The following is a 23276-nucleotide window of genomic DNA, read 5'->3' on the forward strand; positions in this document are numbered from 1 at the left end:
CATATATAACACTGCTTATGAAGGGGCATGAGAATCTCAACCGTCCTTATTTTTTACGCGGCATGACATTTGCCAAGGGGGGAGCACCGGAGCAGAAGTGCTACGCTAGGGCATAGACACCAACCGGCCCCTCAAGTTTGGTCACCCTGATGGTGCGGGGCGCAGCTGCTCCGTCTGCCGCATGCCGAAGACATCATGCCTCAGGTACATGTAATAGTACTGGTAGCTACTATTTTATATTTTATAGATCCGTGATAAGTTGCATACAGGCCTCGTCTCCTGATGTGAAATTGCATAAGGAAAAAAGTTGTATCAAAGATCAAATTAATATGTTTTCGGAAGAAAATCTGAAAGGTGAATTTTGGATAGTAAAAGATAGTATAGATTGGGGAATAAATTGAGCATACATCTCGCAAATACACTTATATTTAGTCACAATAAAACATCTACCTGGGTGAAGGCGAAGCTGGCTGGCAACTGCAAGGCCGTGGCCAAGGTAAATGTCGATCTGGGAGGTAGGGATAGCCAATAGATCGAGGAGGATTTTGGGATCGTTGGTAGAGGAGATGGCGGGCGTAGAAGGCGACAAGGGGAGAATATGTGCACGCTGAAATCAGGTGAGGTGGCAACATATTTCATCTTGCCGAAGCTCTACCGTCCCGTAGATGCTGGATGTTGGATGCCACGGTGACCACGCCAAGCTCGTACTACGACGGTTGAACCTGCATAATTGTTAATCGAGAGACCAACACGCCACAGGATCCTTTACAAGTTCATATAGACCATCAAGTCCAAGCTCCCAGCAACGATGGCATAGAACTAACCCCACCTTGCTTGAAGGGTACATACCGGAGATGGAGAGTTCACGGAAGTTGCGGAGTCGACGAACCTGCCATGAATGTCTGTAAGATTTTCATGGCATCTTCAGTATAGTTTTGTTTCTTTGGTCAGACAAGCTAAGGTCTGTTAATAGTAGTTTTGAAAGATAAGGTTTGTTAGGTTTGTTAGCCCTTTTTAAGGAGTGCATGCACGCGGGGTGAAAATTGACGTGTCTATTCCACAAGGATTGAGTGTGGCGGCATTTCTTAAGTAAATTGTGAGAAATGTGAACCACCCGACGTACCATCACAGCAGGTTTCATCTTAATAGTAAAGATATATGTTGCAGACTCTACAATTATTTACAGCTCCGGTGAATGGAATAGACTAACCGAAATGCTTGTTTAAAAGTTCTGTGGGGGCATAGGCTTTAGTAAAGTCATGGGTCCGAATGTCTTCCTTTCTTTGACACTTGGTTTGTCGGGGTTCACCATCTCAGGCGGACGCGGAGCACGATGAGCAACATTTGCACCACCTTTGAACCAATATTGCACGAAATTGAGAGGTAGTGACACGCGATGTTTAGATGCTACCTCAAGGCCTCAGAGGCTGCCCAAAGAGTCAAATATCACAACATTGCAAATGTTTGCCACTCCTGTTTGCTACAGTTTGAGAGTATGAACCAACAATATATGTAGCAATACTATCATTTCAGTTGCCTAGTAATACACGGTCAGCCATTTTGGCCGCAATATCAGTAGGTTGATATTTCATTCATATTCCCTATGTTTGCATTATCTTTTCCTACCTACCATTAATAATCTGCTACAAAAACTATCATTCGAATATTTCAAATTTGGACCCCATGAAGTTTCTTTTAGGGGAAGTTATCTATGGCATTTAATTGATTATCAAACATGGATAAATAATTCAAATAAACGGCCTAAGAAAACTAGGAGGTTCCTCGACCCAAATATAGGAAACATAACTTTTAGCAACATTGCTTAATATCTCATGCGCCACCACATTGGCATTCCTTGAAAAAGATGCTGGAATGATATTCTATCAGAACCAATTTCCACCATTTCTCACTCTTGAAAATGCCTTTAAGTTGTTGTAGCTGAAAAAACCGAAATGTGCAAGCGTATTGACCGCCTCTAGAAATCTGACTGGGCTATCAGTCAATGACATTCATCTATTGCGATTGTCGAAGTTCGTCCCTTAACGTGTTTACCTCATCCATTATCATTACATTGTAGGTAGTATTAATTTTATTACTTCTCATAGCTACGAAATCACCTCATCTACTATCGCGGATAATTGCACTTGTAACACCCACGATGTATATATAATTGACAGTTGCATCGACATTGAATTTGGCCATACCTTCCGATGAACATAGTCAAGCTTTCCAAGGTTTTGTCTTAGGTTGCTCGTAGATTCTCGAGTTATTTACCAGAAGAGCATCAGTAGACAAAACAACTGAGAAAACAACTCGTTTGAAGCACGCTGGCAGTACAAGATCTGGAATGCCAACTTAGGGAAATAATTGTGGATTCAAGAGAGAGACCCCATAAAGTTGGAAACGATATACTCCTCTCATTCAAGAGCCAATATATATCATCATGAAACAAAAATAGAGAGCACTCTGGGCCATGGAGCAAAACCGTTACGTCCGAAGCGGGCTTTTCAAGCCAGGCCCGGAAGCTCATACCCAGTGCAAACGGGCTGCACAGGCACTTCCATCTGAAAAAACAAGTGCACGGAGCAACAGCCCGTCCATTGTTTTGCTTGGAAGAGTAAACATCTCTAATCTTTTTTTTCGAGAATACTAAACATCTCTAATCTTGGAACTTCCAAAAACTGTTAGTCCGTCACAGTAATGCAGTACAGGAGCCTCAAGTGCTGTTGGAACAGCAGAGCATCGATCAACTTGCAGGAAGGAACTTGCAGTGCACCTGCCACTGACGTGGCTGACAGTATTCAGGTTCGTGCATACGTGTCTGTCTGAACATCGCCACTGACTCCGATTGATACCCTGCACCGCAGGCCGCAGCCAGACTTGACGGATGCAGCTAGATTGCGACGTTTAGTTTAAGCACCTGACGCGTCCAGCCACTGTCTCTGGCAGGCTGCATTGGATCCCCTGGACTGGACTGACCAAAACTAGCCCAGAAAACAAGAGGCTTAAACTTTAAACTAACTGTAAGCTTAACTGAAGCAACGCATGACGCGGCGATCAGCATCTCTACGCCGCGCACCGACCTCCCCTGACGCGACTATTCAAAGGAGGAAGCGAGCTGCAGGCTGCACGCACGCGCCTGCTGCAACGACCACGTTGCAGGGCTCGCTATCCCGAGGTTGTCAGACTGCGCTAATCGGGTAGTTAATCAGTGTATGTCGCGCATGAACTTAGTTTAGTCAGTGCTTGCCCTGACAGGATCTCAGGGTTCTAGGTCGCCCATCAAACATGACGGACGCTTTCCTGCTTGCTTTTTGTAGATCCACAACTCTCAAGACCTACGAACTTGAATCGGTTAACTGCGCAAACTTTGTTAGTTAAGTGCGTTAACCAATACCGGACATGCTCTGGGTCTCTCCTTGGCTAATAGTGACGCGGGAACACGTGCCTGCCCAATGCCCATACCTTGACACCATTGAACCTCCCGCTCGATCAGAACTGCAAGCGAAAGAAAAATCAGTGTGTATCACTGGTGGTCACCAGTCGCCACTGCTGCAATATACTAGGCGACACAGGATCAGATACCAGCTCTCACATGCAAAGTTTACACGGAAATAGTAGCGGTCAGGACTGGCAGGCCAGCCCAGGAGATGGCCGCGGGGCAGAGACAGTGTCAGTACAATAATGCCGTGGCCTCACCTCACATACGCAAGCTGCAGAGCGATCACAGCTTTTTTTAATCCTGATGATATAGCACCGTGATAGAGCATCAGCGAGCGGCGGAGCGCGACACGGCGCCGTACGAACGGCCACGCAACGCAAAACAAACGGTCGCACCTCGTGTGTGTTGGTCGATCTCGCGTGAACCTGCCGGCAGATTCTGCGCCAGCTGCACGGGTCTCTGGTGGTGGCACCGCCGCACGCCTCTGACGAGGCACTGCCCGTGCGGCGTGCGTTTCTTTAATCCACCGCTTGCACTTGTACCGTTTATTAGTACCGCCGAGGACTGACCACTTTGAATCTTTGATCAGTGTCTTGGCTCGTTTAGAGAGAACCAACAAACTTTGGACCCAACACTGAAATCAATTTAACTTCTAGTATCCCTGAGAAAAAGAAATTAACTTCTAGCATGCCACGGGAGGTTGCAAACGTTTGATCCCTTCTCGCGGCTAGGGTTTCTCCCCACGCTGTCGTGGGGCCGTGGGGCCCTTTTGAGACCTGATCACCTCCCCTTCTCATGCATTGTCTCCATTTCCCACCTCCCGCGTCGTCTGCCACCGGGCGGCTCGGGAAGCAAACTCAAGCACCTCAGAAATTCAACCGAGGAGTGTTGTGCCGTCGGATTCGACCGTGCTGGCGGCGGGACCATCGGGTTGGTTGCAGCGCAAACGGAGGATGGAGATGTCAGGGCGGCGGCCCCTAGTCGGCGGTGCGCAACAAAGGATCGTGCAGCGACACGGCTGTAGGCAAACATCAGCGATGAGGGAACACATGCCGATGGTGTGTGTCTTCGCTGCTGCAGATCAGGAAACGACTCAGCGAAATCTCGGAGCGGCCGCTTGCTCATCCGTCGAAGTTCGCTTGATGGCGAGCAACGATGGAGTCGTCTATCATTAGCGCGAGTTGCCATGTTGGAATGGGTCGACATGGGTTCCGGTGTTCGCTAGCAGCGAGGGCTTAGTCTTTGGTTGTTGAAGGTGAATTGAGAATAGCTCGACGAAGAGTGATGACAATAACACCTGGTGGCAACCTCAATGGTGGTTTGTCAATTCGGCGATGTGTGGGCGGCCATATCGATCAGTGGTTTCAGTATAGACGTGTTCCATGACGATATTGGTGCATTTTGTAGCAGCTTTTGGGTAGTTTTTTGACAAATAACAAAAAAACTCTTCAATTTAATAAATAAAAATGGTGCTCCTTTTGCAACCCGAGCTGCATGCCAACCTCCCTAGAATTGGAGATGCTATCGTAGGAACTACTAGGGGAAGTTTGGTCCCTCACAATTCCGTTTCCCGCATTGAGGGTGAAGAAAACGGCTCACTAGGTTGCCTTGCTCGCATGGATTTCAATGTGTCCCTAAAGTTAGCCCGGGAGGCACGGTCGATTAAACCGTTTCCGTGTGGTCTGGTTCTCCTCTGCATGTGTTGGGAAGCGCGGGAGACATGATGTTTTCCCTTAACTCTCCACTCACGATTGCAACCTTATTTGCTCACTCCCATAGGCAATCACTCGGCGCAAGAGCTCTTGGAAGATAACCAGCTATAGAAGTTGGTGACCGGCAACAAGCACGATTTGGCGAAGGCGCTCAAATCATCTTCCCGGTGTGCACGAGAACACCCGCAATGAGTTCGTGCCTACATATGGGGTATTTCGATTTCGCAGCGAGAGTGCCGCCCCTAATCATGGTGGCAAAAATTCACGGCTGTGACTGAATTCGTGCCGCCACTTTTTCGCTATGCCTCGCATAGCTCGCCATCTCCCCTCGGCGGCTCTGCGAGAACGGCGTGTTGTCGATTTTGGGCGAGACGAGGGTGGCTCCGTGGAAAGCCAATTCGTACATTCTTCCTGGGTATGGCCTGGATATGCTTTAAGAACCGTGTGGGCCACAATACGGAAGCCGTTCGGGCAACTAAACTGCCCATTTTTTGCTCTCTAGATGCGAGCTACCAAACACATCCATTATGTCCAACCAAACTGTATAAAGATGCCGAGCTTGGTTTCCACTGTAGGGGCGCGTTTGATAGCCAAGGCCGATTTTGGGGCTCATTGGGGGCAGGCTCACTGAGTGTTAGCCCATTCGGAACGAGCCACGAGCTAGAATTGTCCATCGGTGTGGTTGCTCATGTAGATATTTTGGCTCACTCGAGATTTCGGCATAGGGTGTTGGTTGCCCTATTGGAAGCCCATGGAGCATCCCAAAACTAGGAGCCCGCTCTTTGGTTTCCACCCCAAAACTAAGTCTGGTAACCTCTTCTCTTGTGTAGTGAGGTTATCGGGCATTGGTGAATAGGACACAAAGGAATTTAACATTGCAATTTATACATGCTAAGATCCACACGATACCATAAAATCAAGACAATCGACATGGCTAATGTTTACATAGGGGCGACACACACTACCAAATTAAGACACAACTGTCATGACAAATATTTCAGCGACAGTACTAATCTGACATACCAAGACAACTTCAAACTTCTTCTTCCACGACCAACCTGGTGGCATCTCCTTGGTTTGGGCACCTAGTCACCACCTTGGCGCAAGTGTGGTTTAAGATGACCATTCTGTAGATGCTCGAGGCTTCCTTCTAGAAGGTGAGGAAGTAGCCAACCCTGATGTTATGGACAATGGCAAAGGTTGCCCACCCCTAGTCGATGATGGCCTCCTTACCCTCAAACTTGCTAGTCATCCTGTAGCTGCACCCAATGTTGATGGGGATGGTGATCTTCCTAGGGACGGATCCGAACCATTCGCCGAACTTCGAAGGGATTGGGAGCATGACCAAAGGCGGCTTGAAGATGATCTGGAAGAAGTTCTCTCGACCCACCTCGTCGTAGAAGCGGCTAACGTTGGTCGGCCTTCCTCAAGGCCTCTTGGTAGAACCCTCGTCGGTAACCTCCACAAGTATGCCTAGGTCGATCTTAGCCTGCAGAAGAAACAAAAAATGTGTCGCACATGGTGCACATACGTTGGTAGAGTTGGGGCTACTGGAATCACAAGGAATGCACAAGCAATATGTGTGTCTGAAGATCATGGTTCCAGTGACTCTAGCCTACGAGTATGAATTAGCATCTACATACATCATAGGCTCAGATATAGGTGACACGGAAGACAAAGGAATTGTCTCCAAACCAAGTCTAGTGTATAAGCAATATGCTTGCATATAGGACTACGTTTAAGGAGAACCCCTTGCCTTGAATTGTGCTATATTTTAAGCATTGGTCAAAGACAAAAAAAAAAGCCTCATACAACCAATCATATAAGACCTCATAATACAAATAACAACGAGTACCACAACTGATACTATTCAACCAAGGACAATGCACAAGAAGGATTATTTATGCAATATATATGGTTGGATATCACCATTGTGGTTCATTAGGTTGACACATTCAGTCACTGGCCAAGAAGAATGCATAGAATAGGATGAAGCACTTGAATCACAAATTAATAGGGATAACTGGGAGACTGAACTATCAAACAATGTGCCTCATATTAGTCACCTAGCGGCACGAATGGTTATTTCTGACCGAGTGCTATGGACAGTCATGATTAATTGTACAATACTCAAGATCAGAATAGATCATTCTACCACCAATAACTGGACACACAATCTCATAGGCGGGGTTAGTGAACCTAGTTCATTACTAGAACAATGCACATGATTCACTAACTCCATCCCTAGATTGGGCCACATTTTAATCATCGGCCTCGAACATGAAATCAAAAAAAGCCTCCTATATGAACACACCTTTCACAGGGATGGTGTCGAGCGGAACAAGAGAAATGCACACACATTTCAGTTCACATAACTCTAGTTATTACGTCATCCCTCAAATACGTGTTTAAACATTGGCATTCTATATGAATAACACAATGGATGAAATGTATGCCTCATAAGTGCAGCATATGAATCAGCTACCATAGTAACATGTTGTCTATGAGATAATTGAACATTTAATAAATGCCAAGCATAACCAATTTGGTAAGCTGATTGAGAGTACTTGTTAAATGTTCATTACCACATTGATCTACGCATTGTCATAGTTCTTATCATCGGCAAAGCATCAAAGATTCTAACACCGAATGTGCGGAAAAAAAACTCCCTATTTGCATGTACATTAAAAACACTATTGGATGTAATCTGCATTCGATTTGAAAAGGATTTACCCTGCATGCAAACTAGAAGTAGCACATCCAAGAAAATCGAAAGTGTGACGGTGAAAACAGCTTCGTGTTAGTACTAAATCGCGACGCAGAGCAAGCAGTCATCAATTGGCACCAAACCCTAACGCTACGCTAGCAAATCTAATATCCATGTCATAGCAATATGCAGATCCATGATGAAGAAGCGAGGGAGAGGATGGTTCACATGCTTACTGCCATTGTCGAGGTCGACGGTGAGGTCGTGGTGGTACTAGTCGTGCAGTTCCCGTTCGCGTCACAGGTTGTGGCCAACGTTGCGGTCGATATTGTCATTGTCTTGTTGTCCGTCCAGTCCCACTTATACCTGGCCATGGGCAGCCCGGGCCGAGGCCCGGCCCGAAAAACTCGGGCCGGGGCCGAGAAATGTTGGCCCGACTGCCAGGCCGGGCCTAGGTAGCCCGAAAACACAGTTTAACACTACAGCCCGGCCCGCGGCCCAACGGGCTTGGTGGGTATTTGGTCGGGCCAGGCCGAGCTTGGGCTAGATTATTTAGCATCGGGCTTTCCTTGGCCCGGCCCGAGGCCCGGCCCGACACATGCCCAAGTATAGTACCACTCCTACTCCTTGCGGCGATGCGACGGATTTGTTGGCGGTAGTGCAACTGCCGACCTTTGATGTGACAGGCTGGAGTGAGAGTGGAAGAGGGAGAGTGAGAGGAAGAAGTTGGGCGGTGAGGCGATTTATGGCCTGTGTTCCTTAAGGGATGTGAAATTTCCCTCACCTTCTCCACGCGTGCATCCCAACGACAATAACAGGATACGCCAGGTGGAAACGACCGATTTTTACAGTTCTTTCTAGGATAGGCCCGATTTCGCTATAAAACTTATGCTATGCAACTACGGGGCAGCCAACCAAAATGCCTATTTTCATCATCTCGGATGAAGGCCAAAGAGCCTCTCGACACTACAGGTGCGTTTGGTAGGCCAGATTTCTGCACCACTGGCGTGGTGAGACGGGAGCCCCTACACGTCGCGAATGGGCCACGGGCCAGATTCTACACAGTGTTTGGTCTCCTGTGTTGCATCGGCACGAACAGAAATGAAGGTTGCTTGGATGCCTGGACAAATTGTTCCATCTCTGTTCAGCCGTTTGCCATTTTGGGCACCCAGATTGTGCTTCTCCGCAACACATTCAAATATGGTGACCTTATCATTACGTACAAGGGCACACAAGAACTCAAACACGATCATAAGCACATCACATAGTTATACACAACGAACAGAGTACTTAGTAGTTAATCCTAGCATCAGAGTGGTAAGACGCCTACTTAAACCAGGGGGCAGACTACCCAGGTCCAAAAGCAATGTTCAACAGCCTCTACATGCCAAAAACATTACAGTCACGTATGTAGAAAAGCAAGTGTTTAACAACCTCCTGGAGGACATCACAACAACTAACGGCGAGGATCAGACAACACCATAGACAGGGATCAAGCACTTGACGGCGAGGATCAATATAAGGGCCCTCGCGATTGAAAGGACACGGATGTCGCCTAGAGGGGGGGTGAATAGGCGATTTAAAACTTTTATGAGATGGGCTTAACAAATGCGGAATAAAACTAGCGTTTACTTTGTCAAGCCCAAAGCCTATATACTATGGTTCACCTATGTGCACCAACAACTTATGCTAATAAATATAAGCAAGTATGTGATAGCAAGATATATAACTTCAAGCACGATGGCTATCACAAGGTAAAGTGCATAAGTAAAGAGCTCGGGTATAGAGATAACCGAGGCACGCGGGAGACGATGATTTATCCCGGAGTTCACACTCTTGCGAGTGCTAATCTCCGGTGGAGAGGTGCGGATGCTTAGTGCTCCCGAACGCCACAAGAGGCTCACCTTGAGGTGTGGTTGCTCGATGCACACCAACGCCACAAAGGCCTCACCCCAAGATGCGGTACTCACACCACACACCGAACGCCACGAAGGCGCCTCACCTAAATCTCCGGTGACCCTCGCCACAAAGGCCTAGGTCACGGTTCCACTAAGGGATTTCCTTCGAGGCGGAAACCGGGCCTTACACAAAGATTGGGGCACACATCCACAACTTAATTGGAGGCTCCCAACAAATCGCCACAAAGGCCTAGAATCCGTCTAGGGTTCCAAGAACCCAAGAGTAACAACTTTCTTGCTTTCACCTCCACGAATCACCGAGGAGAACTCAAACCGATGCACCAAATGCAATGGCAAGAACACCACAAAGATGTCCAAATCCTCCACTCTCAAATTCCAACAAAGCTACTAAAGCTATTGGGGGAATAAGAGAGGAAGAACAATATAAGAAGAGGAACACAAAATTTCTCTCCAAGATCTAGATCTAGAGATTCCCTCACAAAGAGGGGAATTTGATTGGTGCAAATATAGATCTAGACCACCTCTCTCTTTTCCTCAAATTTGAGCAAGAATCATGGAGGGATTGGGGAAGAGGAGGAGCTCTCAAGATGCAACAATGGTGGAGAGACAAAGGTTGAAGAAGAAGTACCAAGGTGAGAGAGAAGGAGGGATTAAAAGGAGACCCAAAAATCTGCCCGTTGGGGCTGCCTCCATTTGGGGCCGGTAGTACCGGCCAGCTAGGGGCGGTACTACCGCCCAAGTGTGTTGCGCGTGTGAGGGAGAGAGAGGAGAAGGAGCTGCGGGCCGGGAGGGGGAGGCCGGAGCCTTCGGCCGAGGTACCGGCCGGGGTACCGCCGAGCGCCCCAAACACACGGGAAACCATCTGTGAGGCTTGGCCTATTTTCCGGTACCGCGGGCGGTACCTCGGGCGGTACTACCGGCCGTGCACGGGCGGTACTACCTTTCGTGCTCGGGCGGTACTACCGCTCAGCCCAAACTCCTCTCTTTGGGCAAACTTAGAAAATCAATAACTAGAGTTTGGAAACTCCGATCGACATGAAACCAATTTTGTTGGAAAGAGGACAACAAGAGCTACCTCAACAAAGAGTGAAAATATGGAAACTAGGTGGGGATGATTTTCTATTATTTTTAGAGGTGCAATACCTCAACATGAGAAACCGAGAAAATCACCAAATCGAAAACGCGACAAGTGATCTATGCAAAATCCGTTTTTGATGAACTAGAGCTTGTCATGAGAGTAAGCACAAGCTCTAAAACATCACATGGATAAGATCCAAATAACAACCAAGAAAGATGATGCAAGGATGCAAAGGTTTGAGCTCTCTCCGAACGATACGATCGAGTTACTCACTAGAGAGCCCTCTTGATAGTACGACAACTAAACTATAAACCGGTCTCCAACTACACCATGAGACCGGTGAGAAAGAAACCCTATCAAGAGCAAACCTTAACCTTGCTCATTCCACTTGAGCTCGATGATGACGATCTTGACCGCAATAAGATGGAACACCTTTCTTGCTTGTGCTTGCTTGACGAAGTCTTGTAGATTGCTCCCCCACAAACCACCATGGGAGAGCTTCTTCTTCGGCGCAACTTCACATATCCATGATCACCATATGGATGACAAGAGTCAATCAAAGGATCTCTTTGAGATGGCTCATCTTGAACTAGCACTTCATTTCTCCATGGCAAGCTTCAAGCTTATGATCTCTTCGAGTTGGCTCATCTTGAACTTGCACTTCAATTCTTCATTCTTCATCATGTTGATGTCTTGAAGTAACTTGAGGGCACACTTCATCTTCATCTTCAAGACATACTTGACACTTGATATACTTCATCAAATTCTTCTTATTACAACCTTGAAGCCAACATATGGTTCAAGAATTGTCTATGGACAACTCCTACACATATAACTCAATGCAAACATTAGTCCATAGGGATTGTCATTAATTACCAAAACCACACATGGGGGTTCCATGCACTTTCAGCGATGCTTCCTGCAGTTGAAGATGTTGGAGCATGAAGTCTCCTTTCTGAAGACGTCGACCTTGAAGCCGTCGTCCTTAGGGGTGAAGACGATTGTGTCGTCAACGCGGAGGTCAAGCCTGGCGGCGAACTTGCACCAAGACTTAATGAAGCCGACGCGCTCGACCCTCCACTTGAGCCGCACCTTCCACTCGCAGTGCTTGCCCATGTATGAGCACACCTTCACCGGTGGGCCATTATTCTTCAGCTTGTACTTGCTGATTAGGTGTTGCTCCATGTAGAACGGCACAAAGAGGGCACGGAGGTCTGGGTTCTCCAGCTGCACGAAGAACGCCGACACCCGTTGCATGCGACCGTGCCCCAGGTCAGTAGGACGACCGGCGTGAACCCTTGGTGCAGTGATTTGCTGGTGGGCTTCTATGAACCCTTCATTGAGGTCACGAAGCTGCACCCAGATGGCTATGTCCCTTGCGTCCAGTATGGGAAGGTTTCCATGAAGGGTTAGTTCTGCAGATGCAATGAGAATGCAATCATATCTACATTCACGCGGCTGGCTGGATCCATCGACGTTGGAGCGGAAGGAGGCGAACGAGGCAAGGAGGCCATGGACGGCGGTTGATGTGACACCGCTCTCAGTGTTAGTGACATAGTTGAATTGAGAGAGAAAGAGCGAACCGATGACTGGAAATGGGGAACGAGGGCCAAGACAACACGGTGTCTTCCGCGCTTCTTCACGTGTGCAACCGTTGCACGAGGACGCATAAAATCGCACGACAACAGAATAGGCTCGCTGGAAACTGTCGATTCGAGAGTATGTCCCGAAGATACTTTGAAAACCAATTAGACTACAACACGGAGGGTTTGAGACAACCAAACAGACCTCTTCTAGACCGATGAGGGCCGCTCAGCCCTCCAAACGCGCCCTACCAAAACGAAAACGGAGAATACCAAACTCGCTCCTATGGAAAGATTGCTGTCTAACCTGGCCCACGTAGCAGCCGGTGCTTGCGCCCATGACTCGAGACACTGTCACAGCGCTGGGAGCAGACACAGTAGCGTCTTGCGGCAGACAGCGACCTACTCAGGCACCCAGTAGTACCGTGGGACGCATGCATGCGGCGCAGCAGGGCAGAGGCAGAGGGGAAGCGGACAGGCGTGCAGCGGTGGTGCGGTCGTCGGTCAGCAGCGGCAAATCTGAGCCTAGATCAGTCAATCCTCCATCGCTCGCTCGCGCATGGGCGCAGCGCCTGACACACGCACTGACATCGTCTCAGCAGGGGCTGGACGTGGACGGACTGCAGCAAATGCACTGCCGTCGCCATTCAATTCGGCGATTTACACAAAAAATAAACCTTTGTTGCAACTATAGCACAGACTGACCCTCCGGGCAAACTATTTCACCAATCTAACCCTTTTGTGTGGCGGCCCTCCCATGGACGCCACACATGGCAGTGTGGCGCCCGTGCCTACGGCGCTACTCTCCCAGCCGACGTGGCGCCCTCGACGCTGAGCTGGTGCACCGATCCGATGTGGCAGCATGTGTGGCGCCCATGGGAGGGGCGCCACACTACTCTATATATATAATTTATGTCTAGAGATAACAGAAGACTGTGGTAGCTCAACCGGATGAAGCCTTTGCTTCCCAATCCCAGGTCATGAGTTCAAACCTCCGCACCACCTGAATTTATTTTTATTTTTAAAAATTATGCTAGACATTGTAGTATGTTTAAAACATGAAATCTAGCCTCGTACTATTTTATAGAGTTTTTTTTTTACCTTCTTTTGCCTGCTATTACTAAGTAACCATATTGTCTAGTTTTTGATTTGGTGTTTGGGAAATGCTCTCTCGATTCAGAGATGTGTGCTTGTGTTCTGGAATGATTCAAGAGTAACAACTACAAAAAGGGAAGGAAGAAATGGTTCTGAAAACGTGGGTATTCCAATAGTTCTGTAACTCGCATGCCACTAGCATGAGAACGAAAGAAAACACATTTCAAACTTTTTGGTGAACATTGCACACCAAGGACCACCATTATTTGACAGAACTGAAATGAAGCTAAACATTAAAATGAAGATCTGGAAGAAACCAATCCGGTCATGGCCCAAATTCTCCTCGTGTATCAACACTTGAAAATGAAGTGGGTATTGACTCGTGTTCGGTTTTGCATGGTTGACAAGGACCGCAACTAGACCACCACGGTATTGGCGCCAATCAGCGGTCCAAAATCCTATTTTTAATGACAAGCTAAGAAAAAAAAAGCACATATGTAAGTTTTGGCCTCGATGAATTGTCTTCTCTTTTGAAGAATTAGGTTTTATTTGAAGTATTTTTAGAATAATTTAGTTGGATTAGATATTTACAAAACACTCGCTATACGATATTTTTGATTTGTATGATCCAACATTTTGAGTAACAGAAAAAACTTCATTGATAAGGTCATCCTTGGTATTGATGAAAAGAAAACAGATTTGCAACGCATCCAAACTCATAATGACTAGGCGCAAGCCAAACTGCCTGACCACCATCGATCACAGGTCCTAGTTATGAAATTGGCCAAAGTTGAGCGAGTGGGCAGGGTGCTAGACCGGACGCACGGGCTTTTGTGTGAAACAAAAAAATGTGTAATTTTATCAAATAACAGTTATGAACTTTTCGGGTATACAATATTTTAATTTTGCGAAGTTTAGAGAAGAAATTTGGTACGTAATTATTTTGTTCGGCAAATCTAACTATGGATGTGGCCTACACCTCTTTCCAATATATCCATCTCCTAATGGTGCAGATGGACACGAGTGATCTCGTTTTTAAAATAAATTAAAAATCATATTTCCGCAATAAAATCTTTTTTCCCGCAATAAAAAATATCTATTTCAGATTTGACATGTTCAGTCCGGCCGTATAGAGATTACATAAACCTCACCCTAAATAAGCAGCATTATACTACCCGTTTCACGTTACACCTGGCTTGGCTGACAGCCTGACACTGTTACACCGTCACTGTCTTGGCCAAGATCCTTAATACAATTGATACAGAGAGATGGGATTTGGGTGAGGAATTCAAGGTTTGGGAGGAGACAAAAGCAACGCCGGGGCATAGAGCATTTTCAGTTGTGTTCTCTAAATCGTCAAGATTCTACTTCTAGAACAACTAACCAACAAAAGACAACCAATATATATCTTCATGATAGCATCTACCTTGTAAACAACGTACTTCCATTTTATAATGATTTATGAGTTGTTAAACAAAAAATAACTATACAGAACCCAGTAAGCAAATGGTAGCCTTTTTTCTACAATATATACTGCTATATGGCGCAAGGCAATGCACGAGTTTAGAGGCTACTGGTGTCTACTGTTTGATCACAAATATCTAATGCAAGCATCCTATAGAATCAACTTTCTGTTGAGTAGTGCAACACATTTTTTCTCATGTCTTAAATAAGAGCTGAAGCAGTGCCACACGTGACTAACAAAAGAAGTCCATAACAACCATGGTTTGTTATATATAAAGACTTCTCTAAATGATCATATTGTTTAATCTACAAAAATATATGTTTACAAAGAAGTTGGGTACTGTATTTTAGCTTGACGACGGACTTTCTTCTTTAATAACAGCAGAAGGAACACAAAAAGGGCAACGAACTTTCAGATTTTCCATGGTTCGCTCATTACTGTACTTGATGGATTATTGGTAAAATTGCCCCAAAAGTCAGGTCATCCTTTCATGTCCAGATCTTCCATGCCTTATAGCAGTCAGATGCCTCACCTCCTTTGATTTCCTATTCAAGCTAAAATGGAGAAACCTACAAACAGCTAGGCATTCCAAAAGTCCACTAAAACTGGACTGAAAGTATGCATTAGAGATGTGCAAGCAAAAGAAGGTAAAAAAAACTCTACAGAACAGTACGAGGCTAGATTTCATGTTTTAAACATACTACAATGTCTAGCATAATTTTTAAAAATAAAAATAAATTCGGGTGGTGTGGAGGTTTGAACTCATGACCTGAGATTGGGAAGCAAAGGCATCATCCGATTGAGCTACCAGAGTCTTCTGTTATCTCTAGACAGAAATTATATATATAGAGTAGTGTGGCGCCCCTCCCATGGGCACCACACATGCTTCCACGTCGGATCGACGCACCAGCTCAGCGTCGAGGGCGCCACGTCAGCTGGGAGAGTGGCGCCGCAGGCACGGGCGCCACACTGCCATGTGTGGCGCCCATGAGAGGGGCGCCACACAAAAGGGTTAGATTGGTGAAATAGTTAGCCCGGAGGGTCAGTCTGTGCTATAGTTACAACAAAGGGTTATTTTTGTGTAAATCGCCATTCAATTCACCCACCAGAGAGTCCTTGTCAGTCTCCTCCTGACCCTGACCCAGCCAGTCCTGCACTGTATCCACACCTGCAAACTCTGCATCCGGCTTCTTGCTCAATAGACCGGAGACCTCGCAATGGGAACTTTGAACGGTAGTGACATGACATCACGATTCGGTAGTTAACATAAGCATGGAGGAAGACCAAGCGAAAAAGGTGTTAACGGTGTGTCTGCGTGTGACCAAGTTGGAGTACTGTTAACCTTAAACAAAGTTGGAGCACTGGCTGCACTGTATTCTCCTAAATAAGCACTGTACGGCCGTCTCAGGGAGCATAAAGTAAGGCGCTGAGCAGAGAGGGTGTGTATGGGCGACTGACTCAGCTTTTGCTCAGAATCTGCAGATGTGACAAACCATCACACGCAGAGGAATCACAGAAAAGAAAATGGCGTGAACCAAAGCCAACACGCTCACAAGCTAGCATCTCATGCATCATTTAGTATTACAGGCACTGACAGGTACTGCATGCAGGAAAAAAAAATCTAGTCGCCTAAAAAGATTCAGATAGCCTGCCTAAACCTAACACACACAGCCTCACTCGATCAGCTCCTTGGCGAAGCAGATATTACAGAAATGGAGAAGAAATAAAATGGAAATGGACGCGATGGATGCTCGATCCTCGGCAAGTTTCAGCCTTTGAAGATGCTGACCGATCGAGCTGTCGGTGGCACTCGGCACGGCAAGACAGCACCAATCGATTCGCTCCGTACGTGTCCATGGAAATGGTCTGGTGCAGATCAAACCACTTGCACACGTTGCGATGATTCATTCACCTGCAGATCGTAAAAGCAAAACCATTAAGCTACGGGAAAAACTTGGAAGTATGTATGAGCTGATGCAGCCGAGGTACGCACGTACCGTGGTGATAGCGGGAGGTGGTGGTGATGGGCAGCTCGTTGTGCGCGGACATGGGGATGGAGATGGACAGCTGCGTCTCGCCCTCCAGCCCCATCCACGACCCCTTGCTGCCCGCCTTCTCGTGCGGCCACTCGTCGAAGAAGGGCCGCAGAGGCTTCTGCGCCGCGCCGCCGTCGTCGGACGACGGCTTGTCGAGCCGCAGGTCGGTGCCCAGCAGGAAGCAGTGCTGCCGCCTCTCCTTCTCCTCTTCCTCCTCCTTGGCCGCCAGGTCGATGGCGTACGCGCTGCCGTTGTTGCCGTAGCCCGGGTAGAGCGACGCCTGGTTGTGCTGCTGCTGCTGCTTCGGCTGCTCCATGCCGCCCAGCTGCTTGAACTGCCACTGCCCCGCGCTGGTGTGGTGCTGGTGCACGTCCCTGTCGGAGCTCACGTCGGAGGAGAAGAAGGCGTGCTCGCCGCCGTGCACCTCCTTGACGCTGTGCCCGTACGCGTAGGTGTCCTTGCTGTGGTCCATGGTGGCGTAGTAGGACGGCGGCGGGTGCGGGTGGGTGGTGTCGAGGTGGAGGTGGAACGGGCTGGCCTGCGCGTGGTGGTGGTGGTGGTAGGCGCCGGCGTGCTGCTGCTGCGGGCGGCCGGCGGAGGCGTAGGGCCCGCCGTAGAGCGCGTGGTAGGGCGACGCGTCGTGCGTGACCGCGCGGTGGTAGGAGGGCGCGGGCGAGGTGGTGGCGACGTTGACGGCGGAGTTGATGTTTGAGGAGGAGGAAGACGCGGAGGAGGATGGCGGCGGGGGCGTGGCCAAGGACATTTCCACAGGCTTTCTTGAACGGTTCTTGCCGCGGTGCATGTGCTTCTCGCAGTACTTGGAGTCCGGGTACGCCTCCTTGGAGCACCGCCACTTCTTGCCGTCCGTCCGCCGGCACCGCCCTGGCTCCGGGTCCTCCGCCTTACGGCCGAAACCCATCCCGAAGCAACCCCAGCCAACTGCAAACGCCATCATTAAGAACGTCAGTAGCTGCTAAGTTGAATGTTTGTGAAAGAAGACGAGCTGGTGAGTAGATACGTACGTGCTGCCTGAGGAGGGTAGCCGAGGGAGGGGGAGGTGGCGAGGGCGGAGTCGAGGAGGAAGCTGCGGCGGAGCGGGAGGAGGAGGTCGGAGGGGATGGGCACGCCGGAGGCCATGTACTTGTAGATGAGCGCCTGGTGCTCCAGCTCCTGCCACTGCGACGCCGTGAACGGGCACCTCCCGCCGCCAACGCCGCCGACAGTCCCCACGCCGCCCCCCGCGCGACCGCCCAGCATCATCATCTCCGACGACACGTACCACCCGGCCGGCCGGCGCCGCCCGAACACAGCAACGTAGATACGCTACCTAGCTAACACGGTACGCGCGGCGAGATTTGCCGATCGGAGCGTAGCGTGCTCCGGTGGTTGTGGTGAGTGGTGACTCGGTGAGCGAGTGGTGGGTGCAGGTGAGCACTCTGGGAGGCCGGGAGGGCGGGGGGTTTTGTAGGCGGACGAGGAGGGAGGGGCTGACGCGCGCGTTCAAACCCTACGTGGTGTGGAGAGGACTGTTCCCGGAGGCCGGAGGCAGAAACAAGTGCGTGGGTCGGGCAGCGCAACGTGGGATTTGTCAGTACGGAGCCTTCACGCACGCCTTCACCAGCTGATGCTCTCCATTGCTGAGAGCATCCCCACTCGTTTGGGCTCCCCACGCCCAAATCCGGACGAAACTACGTCCGGATTGGACGAAATTAAGGCGTGGGGAGTACCGTATTTTCAGTCGTCCACCCGGAGTTCGGCGGATAGAGTTTAAATTCAAACAAACCGTCGTCCCGCGCTACAAGTACGGCCAGATGATCGGCAAAAGGAGCAAAAGGATCAGCCACAGATCGGCGATCGGAGGGAAATTACACGGAAACAGGCTCGTCGGCAGTCCCGGCCGGCACGGCCGTCGACGGACGATTTCCTCACACGTCGTGGCCAAGCGGCTGCGGCGGCGGATGATGAACCGGCGGCGGTGGACGTCGAAGCGGCCGCGATCGGCGAGGTAGATGGTGAGCGACGAGGTAGGAGCGGCGGAGACGACGAAGGACCGGCGGAGTGGCTCGGAGGATGTCGTTGCGGTGGCCCTGGTACCAATTCCTCGTCTCCTCGTCCATCGGTTCCATGTCGCCGCCGCCATGAGGAACGCCAAGTACGTGTTCCTCTTCTTCGCCGCCGCCGTCGTCTTCGACGAAGCGATCCGGACGCCTTGGTTGGCGAGCATCTCCCGCCACTGCCGTCGAACTTGTCGTTCCTCCCGTCGGCGTGCGTCCTCAAGTCGGCCCCGGCACTTGTCGATCGACGCCTTTGCATCCTGTCGGCGGGATTGCCGTCTTTTTGAGCTCTTTGAGCTTCTTCCGGCCGAGTTCGGGCGCCCTTCCGCCGCGCTTGCCGCCGGAGCGTCGGGGTTGTCTTTGCTCGGTCTTGCTCTTCGAGAGGGTCGTGCGGACTTCCTTCCACTTCTCGCAGTTCTCGAGGCGGGCGTAGACGTTGAGGAACTTAAAGCAGGCCGGTGTCGTCCGTGTATATGTCCAAAGCTCGGCGCAGCTGAGGAAAAAGAACACGGCGATACGGGTCAGCTAACGACGATGTACCTCGGTGATGCGGGGTCGACGGAGCATACCTTTTGCTCCAAGTCGTGGCGGCGATCGGCCGTTCTCGCACTCCTCCTCTGTATCTTTGTGCCATTTCTTGCACGCCGTCTGCATGAGCCCCCAATGGGTGGCCATTGCCTTGTCTCCCAGGAACACGTTCATGTTCGTCTTCTTGAAGTAGGGATTGACGAGTTTGCGCTCCTCGTCTGCTGCTTCACTCGAAGCCAATATGTGTCGAACGACTGATTGGCCCCGATTATGCCGTTCGTGGACACGGTCGTCCAAGCTTCGGCGAGGCACTCCTCTTCCTTCGGCGTCCATTTGATACGCGGTTCGGCAGGCGGCGAGTCCTTCTTCCTCTTCTTCTTCCCCTTCGACAGGTTGGCGGCGGATTGAGTTGGCTCTTCTTCTTCCTCGCCTTCTTCTTCGACGGCTTGGCTTTCGTCGGCGTGGCTTCCGTCGGCAACATCCTCCCGATGCTCGTTGCGCGCCGCCACAGCTGCCGTCGCCCTCGTCTCCTCTTGCGTGAAGAACCCCGGGCACGCAGCGGCGGCGGTCATGAAGAACCCCGGGCTCGCAGCGGCGGCGGTGGTGCCGGAGGTGCTCATCTCGTGGATCTCGTCTTCGGTCGGCGCCGCCATCGCACCAAACGTGAGCGGCCCTCGTCGCGAGGCCGGCGAGGTGCCCTCGAACAGGCCGCCGCCGCCGCGACGTCAACCTCGGGCGGCGACGGTGTGGGCTTGAACGGTTGGACGTAGGCGCCCTCTTGGAACACGGCAGTCGGCGACGGCGAGTACAGCGAAGGCGAGAAGGAAGACGGGGAACTTGTTGTACCTTGCGTCGGCCATTGGCCGGGGAACATGCCGCCGCTATAGGCCATGCTGATCAGCCTCGCTTGTTCCTCCTGGGCCGCCTCCGCCGACCTCTTGGCGGCGGCTCTTTTCACCCTCTCCGCCCTGGCGCTTGTTTCCACGTCGCGCCTTTGCTCGTCCGCCGCCCACTCGGCGTTCGACATGCCCGGCGGCTTCGTCTTCTTCGCCCGCATCTTCCTCGCCGGCGCCTTCGGCGGCATTGTGGTGGACGAGAAGACGAGGAGGAGAGTGGTGGTGGACGAAAACGCCGCCGAGGCGGAGCTGGAAGACGAGGAGATTGGGGGATTTCGGCGGGAGAGAATGGGGATATGCAAGCAAATTGGAGGGAATGGGGATATGCAAGCAAATTGGAGGGAAAATCGACAGGATTTGGTTTTCCAGTCGCCGACTACACGGGTCCACACGCCGTTTCGCGCCAAAATCTTTCGTCCGGAGTCCCCGAGCGCGCCCCGGGGGGCCGGGGGTGGCGTGGGCTCGCCGGATGGATTAAGGGCCAAATCCGGACGAAAACGAGGAACCGGGGGCGCGACTGGGCCGAATTTCGCCGTCCGGATGGAAAAAACGTCGCTCGGGGGCCTCGTCGGGGGGACGAGTGGAGATGCTCTGAGGACCTACGGTCGCTCAGGCTTTTTTTTTTTTTTGAGAGAACAGGCCCTTTACGTCATCTCCAGCGACGCGACGCAAACCGGAAATGAGCCCGGCACCACTTCCAGCGGGGCGATGCGAAGTGATCGGGGCGGCCGCGAAGACGCAACCTGGCTCAAATATGCGCCTCGGATTCGTCTTTGCGGACGTCTGTAAACGTCTGCTCGCGTCTGGCGGACGTCCGTAAACGTCTGCTCGCGTCTGGCGGACGTTTCGTTGGGCCCCGCCAGGCAGCGACCCTGCGTCGATGCGTCTTCTCAAACGCGCCAGCGACAGCGTCGTTGCGTCGCTTCGGCACTCTGCGCCATGTTAATGGCGATGCCTCGGCTGCCGAGCGGCTGCCCACCTCCGCCAACCACGTTAATGGTGACGCCACGCGTCCCGCGGCCACCGCATGCCGCCGGCCTATATAAAGGGGCGCACGTTCTTCTTCCTCATCCACTCCTCCAAAGAAACCCTAGCTGCCACAAAGCTCGACCGTATCGCCGCCTAGGTGTTCCTGCGACGCAGCCAAGCCCGCGAGGAAGTCCATGGCCGGTCTTGGTGGCCGGCGAGACGGTCGAGGCCGCGACCCTAGGCGCCCCCGTGGCCGGTGCAGGGGCCGCCGTGGTGGAGCAGCTACGGCCCCACGCTCGCCGTCGCCTGCGCCTTCCTCGTCCTCGCAGGAGGAGCCTTGCTTCGAGTTCCTCCTCTGCATCGACGACCACCCACTCGCCATCAAGCGGCTACCGGACAAGTTCGCCGAGTTTGTCGACGGCGTCGAGCCGGCGCAGTTGCAGCTACGGGAGGCCAGCTGCAACTTCTGCCGCTGGACCGTGGAGGTCCTGTTCGACGGGCAGGGTAAGACGTACCTGCACACGGGGTGGGACAAGTTCACCCGTGACCTCGCGCTCGAGCCCGGCTGCCAGCTCACCTTCCTCTACGAGGGGGACGACGAGATGATCGTCAAGGTGTTCGACAACACAGCCTGCCGCAGGCGCTAGCACACCGATGAATCCGGCTCGGACACCGATAGTTAGAACATACAGTGTTCTTTCTTTGCAGCGAATCTGGCTACGGGCCAGATGAAGCCAGTAGTCGAGGTTTCTGGATGTTCGCCTCATCAGTAGAACCAACAAGGGCACCATCTCTTCCCGCTGGATTTTCCAGTTTGGGTGATTGGGTGTGCCCTCGGATGTTCTTTCTTGGCAGCGAATATACGGAAATCAACACAACTGGCTTCTTTTTAAAAAAAATTATATTTGTATCGACCATGGTTCAAACTATGTGTTAGTTTGTGTAAACCATGTTCCAAACTATGTGTTAGTTTGTGTAAAATCATTTTTCAAAATGTAATATTTAAAACTATGTTTAAATGGAGAAGAGGGAAAAAAAGAAGAAGAAAAATGCGTCGCCCCGCTGGAGCAGACCCTAGATGCAAATGGAAGCGCGGACAAAAACGGTCATTTTAGCGTCCGCAGCGCGACGCAAACGGACGGCCGCGGACATTAAAATGCGTCGCGCTGGAGATGCTCTTATTGATTAAACCACATCAAAACAAAAAGTTCCTCCGATACAATCCCGGAACAAAATGAAAAACTCTAGAATTTGAAACAGAACCACAAGATTTAGCTAGAATATGCGCGCTCAGGGTTAGCAGCACATCTCTGCCGATTTTTAATCTCTAGTCACATCAAAGTATGTTCGTGTTCTGTAATAAATGAAAATAAATGTGAGCACCTCCACATGCAACCTTTTTAAGGATTTATATATGAATCTTGCACGATTTAAATTCTAAGGACAATTTACTACACATACCGATTATTCACAAAAACACATTTTATAGGAAAATTCCTATAGCCATCTTTTGCTGTAAATTCTATAAAAAAACACTTTATGAAAAAAAATCCTTTCCCGCAATTAAAGGCACTTTATCATCCTAAAAGATTCATTCGGACATGACATTCAGATCCTATTTTTATTCCTCTGTTTTCATGTTGCACGAATCAAAAGAAGCTCTAAGTGCCTCTTCGAATTGTATTCAAAACGTAGGGATATGAAAAACACTGGTGAGATATCATGCACTGCAAATTTCTATAGGATTTCAAAACACGGTAATATTGTAAGAGGTGTCTCTGGATGTTGCAGC

General features: G+C 50.2%; 1 protein-coding gene across 1 annotated transcript; it reads right to left on the reverse strand.

The window, feature by feature from the left end:
• Window positions 1–16445: 16445 nt before the first annotated feature.
• LOC127305765 (growth-regulating factor 1-like) lies at window positions 16446–18468 on the reverse strand. Its single transcript, XM_051336292.2, has 3 exons — window positions 18060–18468; window positions 16999–17976; window positions 16446–16913 (listed from the first exon to the last, which is right to left on the reverse strand). Exons 1-3 carry the CDS (start codon window positions 18298–18300, stop codon window positions 16906–16908), a joined length of 1227 nt encoding a protein of 408 aa, XP_051192252.1. The 5' UTR covers window positions 18301–18468; the 3' UTR covers window positions 16446–16905.
• Window positions 18469–23276: the final 4808 nt, after the last annotated feature.

The sequence above is a fragment of the Lolium perenne genome, chromosome 6 (assembly GCF_019359855.2).
Source record: "Lolium perenne isolate Kyuss_39 chromosome 6, Kyuss_2.0, whole genome shotgun sequence".
NCBI classification, from domain to species: Eukaryota; Viridiplantae; Streptophyta; class Magnoliopsida; order Poales; family Poaceae; genus Lolium; species Lolium perenne.